This window comes from Stegodyphus dumicola, chromosome 8 (genome assembly GCF_044657685.1).
Source record: "Stegodyphus dumicola isolate Sdum_Otavi_A_Nest chromosome 8, ASM4465768v1".
In the NCBI taxonomy this organism is placed as follows: domain Eukaryota; kingdom Metazoa; phylum Arthropoda; class Arachnida; order Araneae; family Eresidae; genus Stegodyphus; species Stegodyphus dumicola.
In genome coordinates, this window is record NC_140775.1 from 143,603,067 (window position 1) to 143,627,994 (window position 24,928).

Consider the following 24,928-nt stretch of genomic DNA (forward strand, 5'->3'; position numbering starts at 1 on the left):
TTAAACTGATCTCTCTTAAACAAGCCCAAATTTCAGAATTAAATATTATAACTTAAATTTTGATAATTAAAATGGTAACCAATTTTTAATCTATTTTTTGTGTGCATATTTAAAACAAATAGCCAACATGTAATGCAAATGGTAAAATATATATATACAGTACAAAATCCATAATCCAGACTTCAAAGACACAAACTTTATGCATGCACATAGAGAACGGACATACATTATGCACGGGTGCGTTGAAAGAAATGTTTAATAAAGTAAAAAAATAAATATTAAGCTTGTAAAATTTGATACCCTTTACTGCTCTTTATTTCATAAATTACGGTTTCATATTTTTAATTGTATAATTTCTGCATGCCATCTTACCAGATTTAAATTGATGATCTATAATAAAATAATAATAATAATAATAAAAAAAAAAAAAAAAAAAAAAAAAAAAAAAAAAAAAAAAAAAAAAAAAAACTTATTCCGGAATCGCTGAAGTCCCAACGAGTCCGGATTATGGACTTTGTACGGTATTTTTTAAATATTTCTATTAAGAAACTGAAAAATAATTATTGTAAAATGTAATGGTCGTACTAAAGTTTTTCAATTTTTGTGTAGATGGTTCATGTTAGTCAAAAGGTTGAGAACCGCTGCTGTAGACCATAGAAGAACCCAAACTTCAAAAGTATTGATATGTTGCTATCATGGCACAGACATATTATTCTTGGCCAGATAGCTACCAATACTTACATATATGCGAGAACCATTTCTCAGCAATTAAACTGGCTAATGTGCATGGAAACCTGTTGTATGCATTGTGCTATGAGCATATCATCATTACATTGGTGTAGAAGTATATTCGTTGCAGTTGGGAATAGTGGTGCAGACTTATGTTTTTATGGTAAATTTCACTTCGCCATCAACAGTGATTCTGGATACCAGGTAGTGAGGAGAGAAAAACTTACCATTGTTTATCTAGAAAACTCATGGCAATAGCCAAGGAGCCATTAAGTGAGAGGTGCAATGTCAGAACTTTTTACATTTTTTATCATAGGGGTACTGCATCGAAATTCTCCTGGGTATATCCATCTTTTCCATGTTGCAGATGGACCATACTTTGTGTTTATAGATCACAATGGCTGTCCAAATAGAACAACTGAAGTGTCGAACACAGCAAAGAAAGATACCGAGCACATGATATAGCATACATATTCCCTGGACTTAATCACATAAGCATAGGACACTGGAATATATGTTCAAAGACAGAATTTTGATCGAATCATAAAGGAATTCAAAACTGAGATAGAGAATCCCACAAGTTCTCAATTCTTTAACTGGCTGCATCTGTAACTAATTCCAAATATCCATTGATGTCTGTGAAGACTGTATACCATGGGGATGGACTCGGTTCTAGGGAAAAGAAAGCCCTCAGTAATAATGTTCACAGGAAAAAGGCCCACACAGAAAAATACTCACATGGAAATAAGCACACTGATAAATAAAATATGTAGAAATATCCTTTACATTAATCAATCAATAATTAATCAATTTGAAGATCGTACACCTACTTGAATTTCTTAAAGAAAAAATATTTGATCATTTGAAAAATATTGGGCAACTGCTCATATTAATCTTATCAGGGGCGGTATATATAAGAATGAAAACTATAGTAAAATTTTGTACCACTGCCCCCTGTATGACATTCTCCCCCCCCTTCTGCATACTTTTGATGTGTATCTATAGAAATTGATGTTTGAATGTAGTTATTTAAGTTTGGAACCAAAAAAGTTCTAGAAGACCACAGATTCCAATCGAAGTGTGGAATCATTATGAAAGCTTTCAAAAGGTACTAAATTCATTATTTAATCGTAGCCATCCTATTATGCGGTTTTTGTTTGATGGACTGAAAAGATTTAGCCTGTCGACGTTTATTACTAGCTATTGTAAATACAGGGCGTACTGAAGTAAAGTTAAAAAAAAATATGAAAACTTACATTTGGTAATCGCAAATCACGTAAGAAACTATGATGAAATTGATGATAAAATTAGATATTTACATTAGCTAATATTCAGTAAGCTTGTAGAGACATCAGGTATTTTGGAAGCAGGAGATGTGAAAAATGAGCAAAGCCTTCGTCGGGAATCTAACCGTGGAGCTCTGGAATATGCGCCCAGCATACAGACCACCACACCATGAAGGCGAGAGAAATATCTTAAAAGTTTATGTGAAATATACATGATTTATATATAACAAGGTATTTTACGTAATTTAAATAAAATAATTATTTCTATTTGCTTTTACTTCTAAATGTTTATATTATAAAATGTGTAACTTATATTTACTATTATTTTATTTTTTTAACAATTAAAATTGCAGTAATTTTTTGCTGTATATTCTGCTTCATTTTTCTTCTTTCTTCCTCTCTTTTTCCTAATTCAAAATGGCCCATTTGGTTATCTTTTATAGCAACTAAATCTATATATACCATAGATGTTTTGGTAATTTAAATAATTTTTCTTTGAAAAATTCAAGTAGGTGTACGATGTTCAAATCGATTAATTATTGATTGTAAGGATATTTCTACACATTTTATTAATCAGTGGGCTTATTTCCATGTGAGCATATATCTATATGAGCATTTTTCCTGTTAGTGGATGGACTTGTATCTGTCCTTATTTCAAGTTTCTTGTAACTGTCAAAAAGAGCCGTACGTACAGAATCCTTTTTTTTTGGGGGGGGGAGGGTTTGTCTTGTTTTACAATTTGTTTGCATAATAATGATACTTCAGTCTCATTTCTTTGAACAATGTCTGTAATTAGGTGCAATAAAAAATTGTTACTCTTTAGCATTGTCAAACAGTGAATGTTAATTTAAATACAGATTTTCATTTTTTGAACATACTATGGTGAATAATCTTGTCTTACATTAGAAGAAGATTGTGTTAAATAATGACATTGTAAATTTGTATCTACATGTCACTTAAATTAATGGTAAATATTTATTCCTTGAATTCTTCTTTTCAAAATTATTAACAATGCTACTCGAAAAAGCAGGTAAATATACTCTTAATAGTTTCACATTTCTATTTGAAGTGGAGGGAGGGTTTTATTTAACATACACACACAAAGGAGGGAAATAAATAGATTTGAATATTCAAATGATGTGAGGTGTGCATCATCATTGAATACTTTCAATTTGATTTTGATCAAGAACACCTGCAAAAAGAAGAGAAATATCTACATTTCAAATTTATCTCATGTCCTCAAAAAGCATCATCATCAAGTGGAGTTATGCAAGAAATTATTCTTCATATTTGAAATGGGAAGGAATTTTTCTTCTTGTTCAAAATATTCTTAGATATACAATAACAGCTGAATTTTTGAAAACTGCTTAAAATTAATTTAATGCAAACAGCCATTCACTGATGCTGTATTTAGGAGACTGGTGCAAAAGATAATTTAACTAGCTTAATATGATTGCATTCAATGTAAATTATGTACAACAATTCAAGAATTTTATACATTTGTATTAGGAGTTGCCAATGATTTAAATTAACAGTAAAATTAGGAATTAAGGACACATTTCTTTTTGAAATCCATTATATTCTATAATGGTAAATTTTGATGAACATGACAATACAACAATCAACCTTCTTATTAGAATCCATTATTCCTTTCTTTTCTTGTGTAATTAAAAATAAGGTTGATTCAAATCCCTGACAAGTTAGTTAATCTCAATTTATCATTTAAAATTTTGGAATAAAAATGAAATTAATGTAGTTTTTATTTTAATTAATGAAACTAGAAACAAAATATATTTTATTAGAAGGAAAAACTTAAAATACTTCATCTAAAATTTAATAAATCTTTTCCCACAGTCATCCTAACTTGTTGATGGCAAAAATATGACCTGATAATAATCTATATATATACTCTGCACAGCATGTGTAATATATACTGCGCACAACACACATATTGAACTTAGAAATACATATGATTGTACAATAAATACTCAGCAAAATTCAAAATGCCTTTTTTTTTCATAAAATCAGTTTAGAAATACATTCCAATAAAGGTCTGAATCCTTAACAGTTTACAGAATTTCATAAATGGCTTTTTTTTAAAAAATTATAGTAAATATAAAAGTTAACTTTCTAAAATTTAACATAATAATTAAATGTGGATAAAAACTGAATATTGTAAATATTATACAAGTACATACACAGTACAAGAAATACATACATACACAGTACAAGAAAGTAATCAAATTTTAAATTGTTAAATACTGTACTCTTATATTATCACAGTTTTAGATAAATACTAAAAATCACAAATGTCATAAATATATGTTCAACAATTCATTTTTTCTGTAATCAAAATACGTTAGATATAAATTATACTAAAATATTTTGAGTTACTGAAATTATTTACTAAAAATCACAAGCTTGACAGAAACTTTAAATCATATAAATTTTATAAACATGAATACTTTACATTTTTATATTGCTATGTCACATATATATTAAGTTATACTATTATATCACATTAAAGGTTACTCTTACAAAAAAATTTTCATATTTTGTCATACAAAACAAATATAAAATACTTATTGATTATTTAAGTAAAATTTTACAGGGCTGTCTTGATGGTATAAAAATCATATACTAAGATGTAATTTTTATTTTTTCCAGGATAAAAATTTAAACGGGAAAACATTTCTAGGTATATAATATTCAAGATAATTTTGTATAAAAAAGTTTAAGAATTCTTGAAATTTGTAATTTTGTAAGATTAAGTTTAATTGTTTATTTTAAAAAATAGTTGCTGTAATTTTATTTTGTTATCAAAATATAATACAAATTTTGTTCAAAAGGCATGATATATCATTTGAAGAAATAAAAACTGTGTGGAGTTAATTAGATGAAAGCATAGCAGAATTCTTAAATATTGACTTTTAACACATGAATAAATTATATTTAACTGAAAAAAAAATTTGGCACACGATTTTTAGAGGGAATGTGCACTTTAAATTGCACACATCCTTTATAAATTTGATTTTCTAGCTGTGTTTATTTTATATTTTCATATATATTATATATGAGAAATAAAAGATTGGATAAAAGTATAATGGGAAAATAAACTTGTTAAATAAATTAATGCTCTCTTCCTCCCCCAAAAAAATTATTTCTTTAAATTCAACACAAATCATATATGAAAAGGTTTCAAAGCCAAATGCTCTGTTTAAGAGAGGGGGGGGACCTGTAATAATGAAGTTAAAGTATTGTGAAAAAACATTCTGAAAGAAGAAAATCAGATTTTTTTTTTTTAAATCACACTCTATGCAGTTATGAACACAGAGATGTTTTTCAGTATAGTGCAGAGACTAAGAAATTACTAAAAAAAACCAATTTTCATCTTTACTCTATCACACTGACACATACACACAGAAAAAAAAAAAAAAAAAAAAAAAAAAAGCATTTATCTGAGTTAAAAACAAACATTTTGCAAGTATATGTAGGAAATTCAAATTAACACTGATTAAAATAAATTTACTTTCGATACTTTTTAAATACATATTTTTAATTGAAAATGCACCAACTTGGTTAAATTCATTCTGATGCAAAAATTTCCTAAGATTCATAACAGAAGACATGCTATCCTAAGTTCATAAAACTAATACAAAATTATTATACAGCTTTTGGACGGTATTTATTAAAATATTCGTTGTAATTTATTATTTTTCATTACAAATGGCACAATTTTAAAGCTTTCAACTTATTAGTAACCTATGACACCTGAAGTATATTTACTGCAATCTAGATTTAAATTTCCGAAAAATTTCATTATAACAACTCTTATAATTGTGTTTGATGTATGTAGAATTTATTAGAAACTGGTTCAGAGACTACATACAGAATACCATCTGTAACAGTCTTATTTCCACACTGGATTCAATAATGCAGATGCAGTATAAAACATTTTTTATGTTGTTTAAAAGCTACCTATACACATATTCTTAGTTTTCTGTTGTGTTTTTATACATATATACATAGATTTTACTCATTTACAGATGATCACTTAATCATGAACTGCAGGCATATGCATCTATCTTAGAGACATTTTGTAAGTAATATTTAAAATTAAGTCATCTGACATGCATTTTTTATTATCTGCCTCTGTTTCTCAAAATGAATATTACCATACACTTAGGAGCATTAAACAGTTTCAGGTCTCAAGGTGGGAGCATTAGTGGTTAATTTGTAACGATACTATAATAAGATTAGATATAAATTATCCAAGAACTTCAACACATTACATAAAAAACATCATCATAGTTTCCATTATACTCCTTTTCATAACAATTTCTCCAAAACTTTCAATATGAAAGCAGTTGGCCCAACAAACAGAGAATAGCATCATAATTTCCATTTCCTTCCAACTCATAGAAAAGAAATACTCAAACATTTCTGTTAAGAATATTTTCCCCCAAAATTTGAAAATTTCCTAAAACCTTGAAAAATTTCCCAATGCGATGCTAGAAACTTTACTATTTCTAACAGTATATATCACATCAAGTTAAATAAGTCTTTAATGTTACCTTTTGAAAATGGAAACAAAAAACTGCCTACAATTTATTGAACTGAGTAGTTTATAACATTTATTAACAAATCTTAATTAATGTTACTTTACTCATCTATCTGAATGATTTAAGTATTATTAATGCTGCACGATTGTATGTCTACATAATTTTTATTATAAAGAAAATTGCTTACTGTTTTCACTGCTAATATCCTTCAAATAAATTGATCATTGTGTTAAATGATTAGTAAAATAATCAATAGGTTGTATAGTAATTAAGGATAATTTTATGGTACTTTCTGATTATCTGTACCCCCCCCCCCCCAATGAAATGTCACCATATCATTGCCAACTTTGAGAATTGATAAAAAAAAATATTTGCTACTCTTTTCTTCATAAATAACAATAAAAAAAAGCATTTTTCTCAGAAACAAAAACAACAAGAACAAAAAAAATTAAGGCAGTGATTAAACCCTGTTATGTGTAGGATATTGGATGGTGTAACTTAATTGTTACGTGTGTACTAAAAAATATGCCAAATACACAGCAGTTCTACCGAATATTTAAACTATCAGGTGCAAATAATAGAAAATACAAATTTCATATACTTATTATCTATCAAGACACATATATATAAAAAACAGTTGTTGGATAAAATGGGCTTAGAGATCTAAAACATTTGTAAAACATTTCTATCTCATACTTTAGCTAATAAGCTTTACTTATTAATGCAACAAACACTATTACACATCTCAAAACTACAAAAATAATTTTATATACTGTGAAATACTGAGCATTAACTATTTATTAACAGAGGTAACAAGTAAATAGTTAACATTTATTAATTATTTTACCTTCATTTGAAATTTCTTAAGTATGCTTACATCTAACATGTTTATTCATATCAATTTATAAGGACTTTCATTATCAAAGTTTCTAAATTATTAAAATAAAAAAATTATCAGTTAAAATTTTTATAAAATAAAGTACTTAACCTTTTCAATCAAAAGGTAATAAACAGCTGAAAAATTGGTTAATCTTTGGATTATGGTAACTTGGCGACTTTTTGGCAAAAATTTGGCGACCAACCCTGCTAGTTTTTGTTTTCACAAAGTAAAGGCAATTTTTTTTTTTTTTTTTACTTAACATTTTTTTCCAACAATCTGCTAGCCGAATTATGCTTATGCTAGAACCTTTATGGAACAAAAGTGCTTAATCATGACGAAGATTAGGTGCGAAATTGGGAGAAAGTGCAGAATCGCAAACTGCTTGCCGCGTTTTTAAGAATTGTACATACACGGTATCCATGTACACGTCGACCTATTTTCACTTAAAAAAAATCCCAGAATTGCACAAAAATGGCATTGTGCACACTCTTGACTTTATCCATGTACACTGCTAAAGTCCTAGCTAGTAACCTTTATTGCCTTACCAAAATGTCACCAAAATACCTGTTACCATGTTCCAAAGATTAGACAAAAATTCATCTAAAAATTTAAAAACTATATCAATATAAATGTTTGGTTTTCAATAATTACATAATTCTAAGATGACTTTTCAAAAATACAAATAATAAGAGGTAGAAAAATCATTATTCAAAAGGTTAGAATACAATAAAACAAGAAATACCCAACATTTAAACTACATTACATGAATTTTGTGCACAGCACAAAATATAAGTAAAATTTATATCATTTGATAAAATCAAATTTCACATTTTCCAAATATTTTTATTTGAGATCCGATTCTTGGCTTCTTTACAAAAGAATGGAAAAGGATAAACAATGATAAAAGAGAAGTTTAACAAGTATGTACAGGAAGTATTACCTTTCTTAAAACTAGTCTACTCATTCTTCTCATGCAGTTGCCAGCAAAATGTGTCAATTTTTTCATATACAGTAAATATAAAAATACCTCTTAAAAGCATGCTAAAGCTAAAGGCATGCTTCTAAACTATGCAATAGTAAAAATAAATGCCATTATATAAGATGTATATATTTTATATAAAAATATATGAATTTGGATTGTAACAGTAAATTTTACCTTTTTACTTGTACCATTGCTACAGTGTAAAATAAAACATTGCAGACTAACAATTTGAATAAGACCTACTCAAAAACTAATTCCTTATGTGAATTAATTTACGATTTAAGAGTACCAGCTAACAGCAGCATACTTCAGAGAAATTTAAGCTTAATGGATCACAAGCATTCATAGCTACAGATAAAACACTGAATAACATACAGAGCTGTTTATGTTGCAAATGGTAACCTTGGTTTTAACTATTAACTACCTGTATCCTCCATGCAAACAATTTATTCTGAAACCTATGCAGAATTATTTTTAAAATTGACAACTAAGCAATATTACAGAACAGATAGAAATTGTGACAATAACTTAATATTCAACTCAGCCATATGAAATGGTAGGCCACCAAACTTGAACTTCCCTTTGGGCGCCCCCACCTTAAGACACAGAGTATATTTACTATTTTTCACCCTTTTACATTACTTTTCTTTGAATAGCAATTAGGATGTGCCTTAAGGCTTCACAATTCCTACTTGTGCAACTCCAGAAATTTTCTGTTATATATATAACATTACTTTTTACCATCTATTTCATTAATATTTTTAATAGAACAATCCTGGATAACAAATTAATATCCTAGCATGCAATTCACAATATAATCATATACGAAATTTAAAAAAAGAAATGGGAAAATGTGATTTTAGAATAAGATGGAAATACTTTTGATTGTACACAAGAATTAAAGAATTCAACTGCATTTTCTTACACAACAAGTAACATCCATGATATAAATACAAAATTTGATACCTAAAATATTTTCAGAATAATGACATTTTATAATGATTATTTTCAGTGTATTTTTTTAAATTTTCATTTTAATCTATAAATGTCCTATTGCTCTCCTTAATTTATCAAAAACTAATTTATTTAATTGCAGTGAAATATTTATAGCTCTATTATTAATAAATTCATTTTCTTTAATAAAAAATGAAATATAGATTAGAAAATATGCTCCTGCATTCAAAAAGCTAGTAGAAAATACTTGTAGAGCCTTTCTGTTTGAAACCTAATAACTTTTGAAATAATATCTACTAGAACATACATACTTATTCTAGAGCTCCTGATATTTCTAGAAATACTAGTCGAACATTTCTTTTGATACTTGTCATAGACAGATTGTTACATCATTTTAGGTACTCAACACCTTCCCCCATTTACAAAAATTAACCCCAACTATCTCAATTAGAGAAAACAGTTAAGTGAGAAAGAAATTCATCTGGCAAATAAAGTGGTTGCAAAATGATTGGGATCTGTTTCTGATCACAGAAAGCCCAGCTTGTTTGCTCAAAATGCAACATTGTGCTGAATGATCACAAGACGCTTCAGAGCACACTAATTCCTTCCCACAATAAAATCCAATTATTGTTACATTTCATGCAAGTGGCATGACTTTTCAGCAAACTTGTTGAACAGAAGGGTATTTTTAATTCTCTCCCCCACCCATTAACCTGCAGTCCAAAATCAAAATTTAATAGTAATTAAAAAAAAAAAAAAAAAGCTACAAACAGTTGCTAAAAAGTGGCATGTAAAAACATTAAGTACACATTATGAAGTCTTTTTAAGACACTTTGGCAAGTTTTCATTACATAGAGAATTGGAATGGCAGGATGACATGAGGTAAACTAAGCTTTTCAAGACAATAATTTGCATTTGATTACTCTTCAAATAGAGTTACATGAACAGGAGCATTAAAAGGGGCTGCAGTGCTTTTAACTTGCTTACTGGACAAGTCTTGTGCTATTTTAATATTATCATTGTCCAATACAACAGTATGGTGATTTATATTACAATTTTCTTCAACTTTTTCACAGTGGCCACCATTGATTGTAGGATATTCACAATTCATATCTACAGAGGCAGAGTCTACATACCTATTCTTCTCAGGAGTATTGCATGTAGATGCATTTGAGGATGCTGTCTCATCAGCAAGTATGGAATCTAAGTCTTTAATAGCTTCATTAATACATAAATCAATGGCGTCTGTTTCAATTACTTCATTTTCTGCAGGAAGTGTTTCTAAACTATGCAGTTCAGAGGTACCAGCACTACTGCTAGGTTCATTTGTAGTATTATTCTCTGGAGTTGAAGCTATTAAATCTTCCACACTACCACGTAAATTCAAAAGACTAGGAGACATATCATTAGCAAGCTCACCTTCATAACCAATTGAAAATGAACCACTTGAGGGAGATTTATTTCCATATGGATTCAAATCAAAATCTGAGGACATAATGCTATCACAGTCTCTTGATGATGAATCTAACTCCTTTCTTTGAATAAAATCATTCTCAAACCTCAAAGACACATTTGGAGGCACATTTGGCAGGTTGTGTTCTCTAGGAACTGGCTGCATAGAATTCCAGCGAGACTCAAATGCAGTGGATTCTGAAAGGATATCCTTGTTGTCATACAAATAGCTCAAAAGGTTTCCTACTTTCTGAATTGTGGGCCGCAGTGCTGGTGGCAGCCAACAAAGTTGCATAATTTTGTAGCTAAAAGTATAAAGGGGAAAAAAAAAATACATGAAAAGAATAAAAGAAAAAAATCTGAAAGCTTTCAGATTCATGTTTACTTAAACCACAAAATTCAATTCAACAGCAATATCACAAAATATTTAAAAAGAGCATATTTTTAGAATTTCCAATACACAGTCTCGCATGCTGGAGATAAAAATGTAATGTTACTTTTACATTAAACATCTTACGTGTTTATATATGTTGAATATATCTGTTATTTAATAGCCGGGTATTATCAGTTTCCCTTTCACTCAAAAATATGAAACAAATAAAATAATTGAGATGATAAGCCAAAACATTATGACCATCCCCATATTTTTCAATGAACTTGTCTAGATGATGTGGAGGGCACGTGATTAAATGGGAACGGTATTTAACTGCTAAATGGAGAAGGTAAGGAATTATGCTGGACAGAATATTTAAAACATAAAACATGCATTCTAAATACCCAGACGAGACAAAACATTATGACAATCCCCACATTTTTCAAGGAACTTGTCTGGATGATGTGGAGGGCAAATGATTAAATGGGAACAATATTTAACTGCTAATATGGAGAAGGTAAGGAATCCTGCTTGCACTTATTTTTGCAAGTGATGGGAAAGGCTGTTGATAAAAGGAAATTTAATGGAGGGCAAATTGTAATTGGCCTAAAGACTCAGAAGAAGTATCTCCAAAACTGCATATAACTGGTAGGTTGTCATGATTTGCTGTTATTAGTATTTATGAAAAGAGGATAAATGATGGTGACACCATAAGCACCAGGTAACCAAAAAGGTTCTTGCCGTTTTGGACAGTCAGAAAGAAAATGTCATAAAACAAATAAATATTAGTCACCACTAATCCTCAAAGTAATCATCATCGGCATCCAGTGCCTTTTCCCAACGAGTGGCTAGCCGTGCGATGCCATCGTGGTAAAACTCAGGAGTCTTGCACGCAAAGAAGTCTGCGAGGGCCTTTTCAAGGTCTGAAGGATTTCCAACGAAGATGGTTGTACAGGAAATAGAAAAGGTGATAGTCTGTTGGCACAAGATCTGATGATGCAGCAGATGTTTCATTCATATGCCTCTGCTGGCCAAGTGTCATTGTGTCATTGTCAACTATGCCTACAGTGGGCCCGGGAACATCAAGACTGGAGCATGGATAAGTGGAAGACATCTACCTGGTTGACATTGAGGGTCATGTCAGGCTATGCCATGTACCAGGTGAACAACTGCTCCCCTTGGTATAACAGGTCACACACAGGCTGGTGGTTGCAGTATTATACTTTGGGCAACATTCTCATGGGTGATTCTGGAATCCTTAGTTATGGTAGAATAGACCATCAAAGCTGCAGACTTCCTACTGGAAATGGAATTTTCAAGCAAGACAAGGTCATAATAAAACAAGGCTCAAATTGTATTGGAATGGTTTGAGAAACATAAAGATGAATTCCAGTTAATGTCCTGGCCACCTAACTCATCGGATCTTAACTGATAGAGCACATTTGGGATATTACACAGTGGCAACTCATAGCTCAATGTCGTAATATCTTGACTTTGAGTGATCACTGCTAAAACATTCCATACTATCTGTCTCCAGTCATCTACCAAGAACTTGTGTCATCCATGCCAAGGCAAGTTGCAGCTGTTTTGCATGCCAAAGATCATGCAACATGTTATTGAGTAGGTTCTCATAATGTTTTGACTTTTCAGCGTATAGGCTAAACAGTAGTCTAATATTAATGCACTTCCCTTTTTATTATACATAATACCTTTTGAAACTATGTAAAGTGCACAAAATTCTATTTACTTTCAGTTATATGGACCCATTATTAGTTAAATGAATGAAGTCATATAAAAGAAAAGTCATAAGTAGCCATTAAATTGATTATTTGGTAAAGATTACTTTCAGTTCCATTATGGAGCAATAAACTAGAAATGAACACAACTATTCAAACAGTAAACAACATACCATATCTAAATAAAATATTATATGGGGAAAAAGTCAGCTGTAATATGCTAATATCCTTATTTCTATAATTCTGCAAAATTAAATATTATGTAATGCACTTAGAATTATAATACAAATATAAATATGTAGTTATTTCAAAATACAAGTATAAAATATATCTTCTTACATCATATCTTTATGAACACAAGGTGTTTTGGGTTGCTCAAGTTTTAAAGCACATTCAATTAAAACTTTTTGAATGACAACACTATCGTTGATACCAAAATAAGGCAACTTTCCAAATTCTAAAAGCTCCCAAAGTAGAACTCCAAATGACCTTTTAAAAAAATTAAGAATTTTTTTTTCAGTTTCTTTACTAAAATTCTACATAAAAGACTAAAACATACAAATATTAAATGAGCTCATGAAAATTATAAATTAAAATGCACAGTAAACACAATGTTTGTTATATAAATTCAAATGAAAAACTTAATACTCATCTAAATTTTTGGCAAAAATGTCTATCGAATAACCTAAGATTGTGAGGGAAAATCTGCACAGATAAGCTTTGAATGACTAACTAATGTGATATCCAAAACGAAATTTATTAAATCATATGGAGTTACATTAAAATATTCAAAAGGGATGTGAAAAAAAGGTTTTTGAACTGAAAATTTCTTGAATTTTCAATTTCTTTTTTTATTTTTTAAACATTAAAATTTTTATTTCTCTGAGCCTAGCTGCTTCTGTCTTATTCAAAATTAAAACTGATAAAGAATTTATACAGAAATTCTCTCCTTAAGTCCATACTAAATGTTTTAAGGTGACACTTTCTGCAATCGCAAAAAAAAAAAAAAAAAAAAAAAAAAAAAAAAAAAAAAAAGATAGAAAGAAAGAAAGAAAGAAAAGAAAACAATGAAATTTGACATGATTTTATGAACAGTTTTCAACTATGTTTTTGTTAATGCATAATAAATACATTCAAAATTATTATCAATCATTTTTTGAGTGAATTTTTTAGTACTCAAACTGATATGTTTATAACAGGGCTTAAATTCAACTGGAGTCCATAATAGCTCCGATTAAAGAGAATTCTGGTGTTATCATTCATTATTTAAGTGTCTGTCATTAGTTTAATTTATTGTCTTCCCATTAAGTTTAATTATTATTTACCTTTTTTTTTTTTCTAATGACTCTCTATAGGGCTCCACACTTCTAATTTTAGAAATTAAGTCCTAGTTTACAAGCTTTTTGTTCAAATTTTAAAAACATAAATAAAATAAACTGAAAATTATATATATGTACGATATACAAAAATATGATAGTTGCTTTAAAAATAACTGATGACCTCAAAATAAACGATTCTAGATTTGGTGCTCCCCCCTTAAATTCATCTGTTATCCCAAATTCAAGTTTCTTCTATGTTATGTAACAACCTAAGATTAACCAGTCATAGCTTACAGTACTTTCTGCATGTACTTAGTACTTACCCAAGTCTGCACACCAAGATCATATTGAATTTATTTTTAATCCTGTGATTTCTACATTTTAAATCTTTATATTTTGTTTTAACTTCCAGATACTTTAACAACTCTTCATGCAGGTTCTTCATATTGCAATCTGAAGTTTTTGGTTGAATATATGAATACACTCTTTTGGGGGAAAAAAAAAAAAAAAAATCAAAGCACCAAGAAGGACTTTTGCGATTGTGACAAAATTTGGTATGCAAAAACATCTTGATAGAATAAGCAAATGATAAAAGTTTCAAGGCAACAAGAACAGGAATTGTGATCATAGCGCACATTTCTAGTGTGCAATTTGCAAAGTATAAAACCAGTAACAGAGATGGAAAATTTATCTTTTTTTGTTGCTGCCATTGTAATTCCGTAAAGAAGCAACTAAAGATCCCATTACGACGATATTCAAAGATCTTATAGACAACTAAACGACTTTGAACATTTACGACGATATTCAAAGATCTTATAGACAACTAAACGACTTTGAACATAGTCACATTGTAGGGTTGCATGAAGCTGGGTGGTCATACCAAGCAACAGGTTGCCACCTGCAGTGTACAGACACTGCTGTGCAAAGATGTTGGCAGTAATGGTTGCCTACAAGGAAATTGCCAACGAAATGAAGTCTCTGGAAGGCCAAGGAGTACAAATGCGAGGCAAGATAGGATGATTGTTCGCGAGGCCCAAACTGCCCCAACTGTATCATTGTCAACTATTCAATGCACTACAGCCACGTCTATACCTCCCGTAGTACCACCCATCATCTCACGGCGCTTGTCTGATGTGGGGTTACGCTCACAGGGGCCTTTAAGACATTTGCCTTTGACCCCACAATATCAGCGGAGTCGTTGGGAGTGGTGTCGTAGCCGATTATCATGGCTGCCATCAGACTGGTATCGTATAGTATTCAGCAATGAATCCCAATTCACTCTTGAAGTAGATGACCACCGTGTTCGTGTCTGGATGGGGCCAGTAGTCCCAATCAGCCTTTGTTTTACAAAGGCCCCACAATATCACCCATAACCCCTGGTGTGATGCTGGGGGGCACTATTTCTTATGACAGCAGGTCATCTTTAGTCATCCTCCGTACATCTTTACCAGCTCAATGATATGTTGATACCATCCTGCGGCCAGTTGCATTACCCTTCATGGCACGTCACCCTGGGGCCATTTTCCAACAAGATAATGCCAGGCTGCATATCTCTGGACTGTCTCAGTGCGGTTGATACTCTTCCTTGGCCAACAAGGTTACTAGACCTTTCACCAATCGGGCAAGTCTGGGACATAGTAGGCTGCCAGACTCGGGCACCATTATATATTGCAGATCTGGAGCCACAACTGATGAATGCCTGGCAGAATGTGTCACAGGATGACTGATTGTGAGCCGTGAACAGGTACTATGACCGTGAGTTTTTAATCATTTTATTACCTGTGTATTAGCTATACACATATTCAATTTCATCAAAAACAACCCCTTTCTTCATGGTGCTTTGATTTTTTTGCAAAATTTTGTATATATATACAAGGTGTGCACATAAAATAACCAGATAATTTTTTATAAATAAGAAAACGATTATTAACCTTTAAATAAATTTATCTTCTTCAAAATAATTGCCAAAGGATTCTATACAATTTTTCCAACTTTTCTTCAGAAATTCAATGGAAGTATTTTTAATAGGTGCTGGAACTAACCGTGCGAAAAATACATGTGACATTTGGTTTAATGTCTGAGAGGTTTTCAAATCTCTGTCCTTCAATGCTCATCTTAAGCTTTGGAAAAAGAAAAAAATCAGCAAAAAGTTACGAGAATATGGTATAGAAATGTTACTTTCTGTATGGGGTCTAGTATTATTGGATAAAAGAAACCATTGTCTAGAGTTAAAAAGCTCTTTAACTAACTTCTCTTATTTCTTAATCAAAATAGCATCTCCTTGTAAAAATACTGATCGATTTTCAGCAGCTTTTTTTTTTTTTTTTTTTTTTTCTTGCTTATCTCAAACATGTTTTTGAGTTGTTACATGTCTATCAGCTTTTATCAAAGAATGAATTTCTGCCCATTTTTCTCAATCTTTGAGGTTGAAAAGCATCCTATCTTTGGTTCAACCAATGCTTTCACCCCCACATTTAAAGCAGGTGTACCACTCATACACATGTTCTTGATAGCGATGCACCATACACTGTTCTATCTCTAACGCTTCAGTAGCAGATTTACCCAAACTTGTTACAAAATTTAATATTATAATGTTGTTCCATCTTGATGTAAATTTTTTTGTACAGTATCTTCTTAGTAAATGAAAATGGCTTTGTCATTTTGATATGCAAATGACAAAATAACCAGTTTAAATTGGCTTTAACATGAGTTAAGATGTCACTCTTGCTAACTGTACAAAATGTGAAAGCATAAACACTTTCACATTTTTTATTTGAATGTTGTTTTTTTTTATTTGTCCACTTACTTTATGGATGCTCCTTGCATGTTAACTTTTTTGTATACTATATATATATGATTTTGTTTGTTTTGTTTTAACTTGTTCCATGGTTTGATTTTCATATGTTTTAACTTTTCAAGTGTTACATCGATAGGTATTTTACTGTATTTTTTGCCATTACTAGTTTCCAACGCTTAGTATTTTACTGTGTTTATTTTCTCGTGTAGCACAATTTCTCACCCTTCAATGACATTGTTTTTTTATATGTGTTGAACTTTTTTGGAACCATAGCTCCTGGTAACTTTTAGGCGAGCTTACTACAATTTCTAATATACTTAATTTTGCAGCACATTGCGCAAAAAATTATCTAGACCAAATTGGTCATACAGTATTGTACTAACTACCTTGCTTGTTAATATATATATATGTACAAACACACACAATTTAAACATATTGTTTTCTCACTAATGTTTGTATTTTTTATTTCTTACTACCTACCATATGTTAGAGTCTCGTGTGATATCTTTTGCTTCAATAATACTCTCAGTGCACAGCAAAGATTCTGGAGCACACCATCTAATAGGAAATGCAACATCTCCAAGGCAATAGAAGTCACCCTTAAAAAAATGAAGGCATTTACAGATAACTAAATTTATATGCACAAAATCTGAATAAGATTGCCCAGAATCTACACAAGATACACAACTTACTCTATGCAAATGAACAGCAGTACCATAATCACCAAGTTTAACAATACTGTCTTGTACAACCAAACAACTGTGAGCAGCTATATCACTATAAAATAACAACAATCATAAAGATTTTGCATTGAACAAAATTTGAGTTGCAGCTACAATAATTCATATAACCATTTTTTATAATACAGCATGAACATAACTTATTGCTTGACAGAAATAGTAATGAAAATTATCACTGAATAATTTAGCTCCTCATTCTCCCCCCCCCCCAAATTAACTTGAATAATTATTTATATATAGATACATTATTACGTAAACAAATAACCTCAGTAATGTGGAAAAGTAGTGAAATACAAAATAGCTGTTCAAATGACTTTTGGAAATTTACATTCACTCATGGATTATTAAAATCTGCTTTTACTAAAAATTATTAATAAGCGCCAATAATGATTTCAACATATTATACTAAAAATTAGAGTACATTCTAAGTAAATTTTTGCTATTTTGTGAAAAAATTCCTTTTTTAACATGAAACTACTTTTGAAAAATACTATGAAGTATACTGTTTTGCAGGCCAGTCATGCAATGTGTTATTGAGTGGGTGATCATAATGTTTTGGCCCTTCAGTGTATATCTGCCCGTGTCTCATCTGGCCTCATAACTGTTTTTCTTTGCCAGTTTAAATCTGAAACTTCTTCCAGTATGGATTTGCCTTCTAATGATTCTAGTTGTTCTCTAGAAGTTTCCTGTTTTTCATCTAACTCTAATACCATTTCCAATTCTTCTGATTATTTGAATTCACTTTTAAGTTTCAGGTTTCTATTAATATCTGTTCTTCTGATAGCCCTATTCAGTACTTCCCCCCCCCCACAGCAGTTTATTGACATTTCACACCATGATTCCTTTTTCGCATCTCATTTGCCCTTTAGTCTATTTTGGTATGCCAATTTATGTATTACATCAAAATACTTTAAAATAAATAACATTGAAATTTCTACTGAAGAACATTTCATAATGGGTTTGATAATTTCTAAGACACACCCTGTTCCAATTATGTATATGAAACATACAAGATCTTCTGCCCACCACTCTTTTCTCATTTCACTATCATTATACACAGCTTTAACTGCATCTCATGCTCTTCAGTTAATTCTCTTCTGAGATCTAAGTATTTCAACTTTCAACACTAACTTTAATTTCAGCTAAATAACTTTCAAACTGCCTGTTACAACATCCACTACAGTATATCAGTGCATATACTAATTAAATTTCAATTTGTCAAATTTTCTGTTTGCCTATTATAATTTTTAAAGTTGCTGAATGATTCATTTTTTACTTTTTATAAAATACACAGTTACTAATACATTCAGTCATCTTCAATAGCAAGGAAATGTATACTCCCACCTTTAGATGGAGTTGGGAGTACATGATAAGTGTCTAAATAAACCAACTACAATGGTTTATTAGATTTCTTCAGAATGAGTTTAAAAGATATTCAAGTAGATTTGGTAAAAATACAAAAAATTTACACTTTGGCTTTTCAGTTTCAGGTAAAGATTTAACACCTTGATTTTTATTTGTGTTCTGAATGTAATCAAACTTTATACGACAGTATCTTCAATGTCATAACTTTGCATGGCATACTTTATTCAACTTTCCAGTTTCCATATTATAGGCAGATTCTTTTTTTTTTTTTTTTTTTTTTGTCTGTAACATATTAAGTGTTCATACATGATAAAGTTCATCATACTGTTTCACATAACATAATCTATCATAATTATTGAAATATACCCACATTTTACCACTTGAATGGGACCTTCCTTTTCTAACCTTGTTCTTGCTGGTAAATTTCTTCTTAGATTTGGATTATACAACACATTTTTCTAATTCAATTTAAATTTTTTGATTGCCTATTTTTAGTGGAAGTTTAATGGTACATTTTCCTAACACTTTAATTTTCTACAGCTTGAGATTATATATATTATTTATTTAAAATTTCTTTATCATTTAATTTTTTTTATTGCAGAAGTGAGTTTTAGCAGTATTTATTATACAATTAAATTTATTTGTATTACGTTGTATTTTTTTTGTACATGATACATAATTCTCTACTAATATTAATTCTTTATCTTTAAACTGTCCCTTTTGATCACCTGTTATAAACTTCTTTTAAATTTTCTTTACACTGTGCAATCCAAATTTATGACATATATTATCGTTGTATTCCCTATTTTTTCTTAAATTTAATTTTACTTTTAGTTCCATTTTTCTCTGCATCTGTGCTCATAGTATTAAATATGCTTACTTTGCTGTTTTTTTAAGTCTGCATGTACATGGTAAAGTCAACTTTCTTTCCTTATCAGTTTTTCAGTAATTTTTTTCACCAGAAATTCCTTGCTCTTCCACCTATAAATAAGCAGTACCATCATGGGATATTCCTGAGAAAAATGCAAGATTGCCTGAAATTCTTTAGAAAATATCTACCAAGTTGTGTCAGCTTCAACCAGATTATTCACAGTTATTTTTATCCTCACAATGAATAACTCCATTCTTCATCTGGTGAATACCAAATACTGTAAAATTCATCCAGTAGTTGAATTACTCTTGTTTTCAGTTCAAATTGCTTCAATAAAACCTCTTACACTTCTTTACCACTCAAACATTCTTGTATCAATGGCCTGAATCTAAAATGCATCCTTGCTACACAACACTATACACCTATAAACATCCATAAACCAGAGAAGGCACGGATAAACATCCATGCCTTCTCTGAACTTCCCAAGCCCATAGGTGTGGCATTTTGCCTCACTAACAACTATACAGGCTAGACAGCAGCCTTTTAGATAAAAACTAAAGCAGACACAAAAAAAAAAAAAAAAAAAAAAAAAAAAAAAAGCAAATGAATGCGCAGTTAAATGACTCCATAACTTATATAGTCTTGACAACAATTCATGAGCAAACAGCAGTTTACCACTGACTGACCTCTGATTATATGCACAAGGGGAAGAAAACATGGAGGTAACAGAAGTCAGTCATTAGTGTTTGTTTTTGCTGCAACGAGCGATTTTTTTGGGGGCAGGTAAAGATTTGCCGTAGGACTGCCAAGTTGTCGGTAATGAAAAAGAAAGTGTTGCATTTCTTCAGCAATATGCATTTTGCATAACAGTAGGGAATGCAAAGACTGCATTCCATCAGGTTTTGTGTTCCATTGCTGAATATGTGCAATTCTGTGATGTTTTTTAAAGTGAAAACAGTGCACACAAAAAAAGTAATATGTGCAATGTCAAATTTGTGCAATCTTCTTTTTTTTTTTTTTTTTTGTGTGTGTGTGTGTGTGTGTGAAAATATAAGAAGTGTGCAAAGAGCCAAGTTGTGCCCAATGCCAAGTTTCTGCAATTCTCTGTTTTTGTTTTTTCCCCCCAAATTAAAATCAATCGCTATGTTCATGGGCAGAACAACCAAAAAAAAAAAAAAAAAAAATTGTTTTATTATGGGTGCTTCCTGCATTTTCAATTTTGTTAACAGGTTACAATTTTCTGCAATTTTTAGTGCGCCACCATTTTTGAAGAATGGTGATGTCTTTTGGATCTTAGTGCGATGTGAAATTAGTCTCCAATGGTTTGCAACATTTTGGAAAGGGGATGGGAATAATCAGTAAATACTAAATATTTTTACGTCACTTGTTGCTATTTTTTTTCCAGTTTGAATGAATTATATCCAATTCCTACCACTGGCAGTACAGAAAATATTTTCTGCTAGCTGAAACCCAGCCCTGATTATAAGCAATATATGATTAATTCAGCAGACCACAGTTGATAAAAACTAATAAGCTGACTACTTTTTACATGCTTATATTTCTGTAAATGAATAATTAACTTTATGGAACATTTTTTGTTAGAAAACACTTTAAAATAATTGGCAGCAAAAAATAAAACTAATTAAAGGAAAATTACAACAGCTCAAATAAAAAAATATCATCAATTTAAATACAGAACTAAATAAATTGAGCATAAATAAAAGTATATTGCAGAAAAATATTAATACGTAATAATTGTTAATATTAATAACTGAGAAAGTATTATAAACATACGTATGAAGAAAACCATGTTCATGCAAGTGCTGAAGAGCTGAGGCAATGTTACATGCCATGCGTAGTAACAGACCATTTTTCAACAGTATTTCAGGCGATTTTCGCTTTTCTATAAGGTATGTTTTTAAATCCTTAAATAATAATAAGAATAATTAATTATTTACTGTAACAACCATTCTTTGTTCTGCAAAAAAAAAAAAAAAAAAAAAAAAAAAAAAGTTTCTAATAATTCTATAAAAATATTTAACATAATAAACTTACAAAAATTCATCAATTATTTCTAAAATATGCATGTACAATTGAAATTTATTTAATAATCAAAAGTACCCTTCTAGGAATAGAAAACTAAAACTTATACTACAGTAACTATGTAACTAACTTCCTTGAGTCTGTAATTTTTTTAATGAAATGATTGAATGAAAATTTTAATTTTTCAATGACTACGAATCACAGTTCATTTGCTAAAAAAAAAAAAAAAAAAAAAACTAATTAATAAATACTAAAACTCAGCTTCATGAATTAATTAAAAAAATATACTAAGAAAATAGGATATCTTGGCATCAGCATTTAAAACTTTGGTCCTCCGATTAGCAGAACTTATTTGACCAATTGAGAGACTTTTAATACAGTAGAACTGCATTAGCACAGCCCCTAATTTAAAAATTCGTAAGAAAGTTGCAATCAATCTTTCATAAAGCTTATCTCCTCTTTCCATCGGTGCATGCAGCATCTTTTTAACAGGAGCTGACTGCAATTGTTGCAAGCAGTGAAAATAGATCCAACTGATCTATGTAAATAAATGATATCAAAAACCCATTTTCATGATTAAAAAATATGGTTAAAAGAATTAATTAGTATTATAATATTCCATAAAACCTGAAATAGCAGCATATTTCCATAAGATTGTTTTCTTTCTCCAATTATCAGTTAAGCCAGTATTTCACAAAATTTGCATAATGATATACTGATATGTTGAGAAATTTTAAAATTTAAAAATAAATTTTAAAAGTTTACTTATTTTCAAAAGCACACTTCCTTAAATCAGCATTTTCTATAATAAAAATGGTGACTTCTAAAAAGAGATAAACTGGTATCTACCTCTTTCCCAGTTATGTGGTCAAGATGCAAGTCACACAAATTTGTTCAATACTTTTTCTTTGATGATCTCCCTAATATCACCATAAGGAACGAGTTGATAGGGCAAATGAACTGCAGACTTTGCCACAATGTCTACCTGCTCCTTTTACACCCACATGTCCAGGAAACCAGCAGTAAAGGATGTCATAACCATGGATCTTTAATTTTAGATCGAGTTTTAAGATACCGTAATTTCCGGAAGAAACGCTGCGGCGTTTACGTGTTTAAAACTTAAATTTTCAACGGGTACGGCATTTCTACCCATGCAGAGTTTAGGTGCAGTAAAAATAAAATATTTCCTTTGATAGTGATTGTGCATAGTTTGAATAACTTTGTCATTGTACATAGTTTGAATAACTTTGTCATTGTACATAGTTTGCATGGCTGTCATTGTACACTGCTCAAAAAAAAAAAAAAGGAGGACAGTTCTATATCTACCATTCTACTGGGCCGATTGACAAAATTCAAATTGCGTTCTTCATGTCTCGAAAGCACGACTTAGGATATATATTAGATTTATATATAGCACTATTCTAACATAGGTATTTTGACACAAAATCGGACTTTTTCTGAAATAACATACCAATTTTTTTACATATTTCGATTCTACAACTCAAATTACACCTAGATATAAAATTTTGTAAAATTTGAAGCGAAATTTATGGAGAAATTCACAAATTTATGTTGGCACATTTTTTTCAGTTTGCACCAAGAATAGTTCACTTGGTGAACTTCTTAATATACGGCAACCTAGTTTCCTTTCACGTGAGAGAGAAAAAAGTCACCATCGTTCCTTTTTTCCAAATAATATTCTTTATATTATATTTTTAATTATAACTGTTATTATTTTAAGTAATTTTTTCTTTTTCGAATTTCATTTTAATTGTTTAAGTTGCATGGGTTTTTCGAATAACTGTTTTAAAAATATCTATTTACCTATTTTAACTGTGTAAATAAAGGTGCAGCGTTTATTTTTTTTCAAATAGTTTTTTTTATATATATATTTTTGTCATAGTTATTATTTTAGGTAATTTTTAAATTTTTATACTTTTATTTTAATTGTTTGTGTTGCATTGTCTCTTCAGATAATTGTTTTAAAATTTTCTATTTATTCCTTCGAACTGAGCATTTTAAATATATTTATTAATATAAATTTTCCAGAATTTGATTTTATTTATTTGAATTGCGTTTCTTTCGGAAGAATACTTTGCAACCCAGACTACGATGCATTTGAAAACTGCATATATTAAAAGAGAAAATACAGTAAAGCGCAGTTAAGACGCCTTTCAATGTTCCGTTCAGAAAAGATGTATAACCGACATTTTAACTTAGGATGACTTGCATACACTGCTTTAAACAGTTTTATCATTGTGCCCATTGTTTACACAATTTTATCCTACATTTGGTTTCTTAAAATGTTATTCATATTTTAGTGAAATATTTTATTTTTGAAATCGCAAGAATCAAATATCATAAGATTAAAAGGTTTTAAATTAAAAAAAAAAAAAAAATACAAATACTAAATTTTATGCAAAATTTATTTTTTCTTCTCTTTTTCTTCAGGCATTCTACTTTATTCTTGCTCTTTTTCTTTAGGCATTCTGCAAGTATATTAAAAAGCATTCAACTTTTCGAAATATCTTGGTATTTCTGACAATCATTTTAAATAAAGTTATCGCCTTCCATTTCATAAAGGCCCACAAACGGCCGAGCGGTAAAGTCGCTGAACACTGGTAGTTCACTCCGGGGTTTTAATCCAAGTAAACGGGCTGGTTGCATGGGCGTTTTTGTGGATTTTCTCCTGTATACCGTGTATGCCAGCTGGTTTCCCTTAGAAAGTTCTTCACGAAGTATTTCGTCAGAGCCTTTATCAGTCTTTAGAGGCTAAACATTTTGAAGGTATGAGATGAAAGGAAAGACTGGTTTCCTCAAGAGGTTTTGGTTTATTTCA

General features: G+C 30.2%; 1 protein-coding gene across 1 annotated transcript in view; it reads right to left on the reverse strand.

Annotated features, from left to right (window-relative positions):
* Positions 1–3,793: 3,793 nt before the first annotated feature.
* LOC118181910 (serine/threonine-protein kinase LMTK1-like) overlaps positions 3,794–24,928 on the reverse strand; it is a 68,526-nt gene continuing 47,391 nt past the window's right edge. Inside the window, exons 6-10 of the mRNA XM_035351144.2 lie at positions 21,841–21,971; positions 17,763–17,847; positions 17,551–17,669; positions 13,294–13,443; positions 3,794–11,150 (exon numbers count right to left, since the gene is read on the reverse strand). Coding sequence (XP_035207035.1) covers positions 10,313–11,150; positions 13,294–13,443; positions 17,551–17,669; positions 17,763–17,847; positions 21,841–21,971 — 1,323 coding nt within the window. The 3' untranslated portion in view covers positions 3,794–10,312. The remainder of the gene's footprint in view (positions 11,151–13,293; positions 13,444–17,550; positions 17,670–17,762; positions 17,848–21,840; positions 21,972–24,928) is intronic.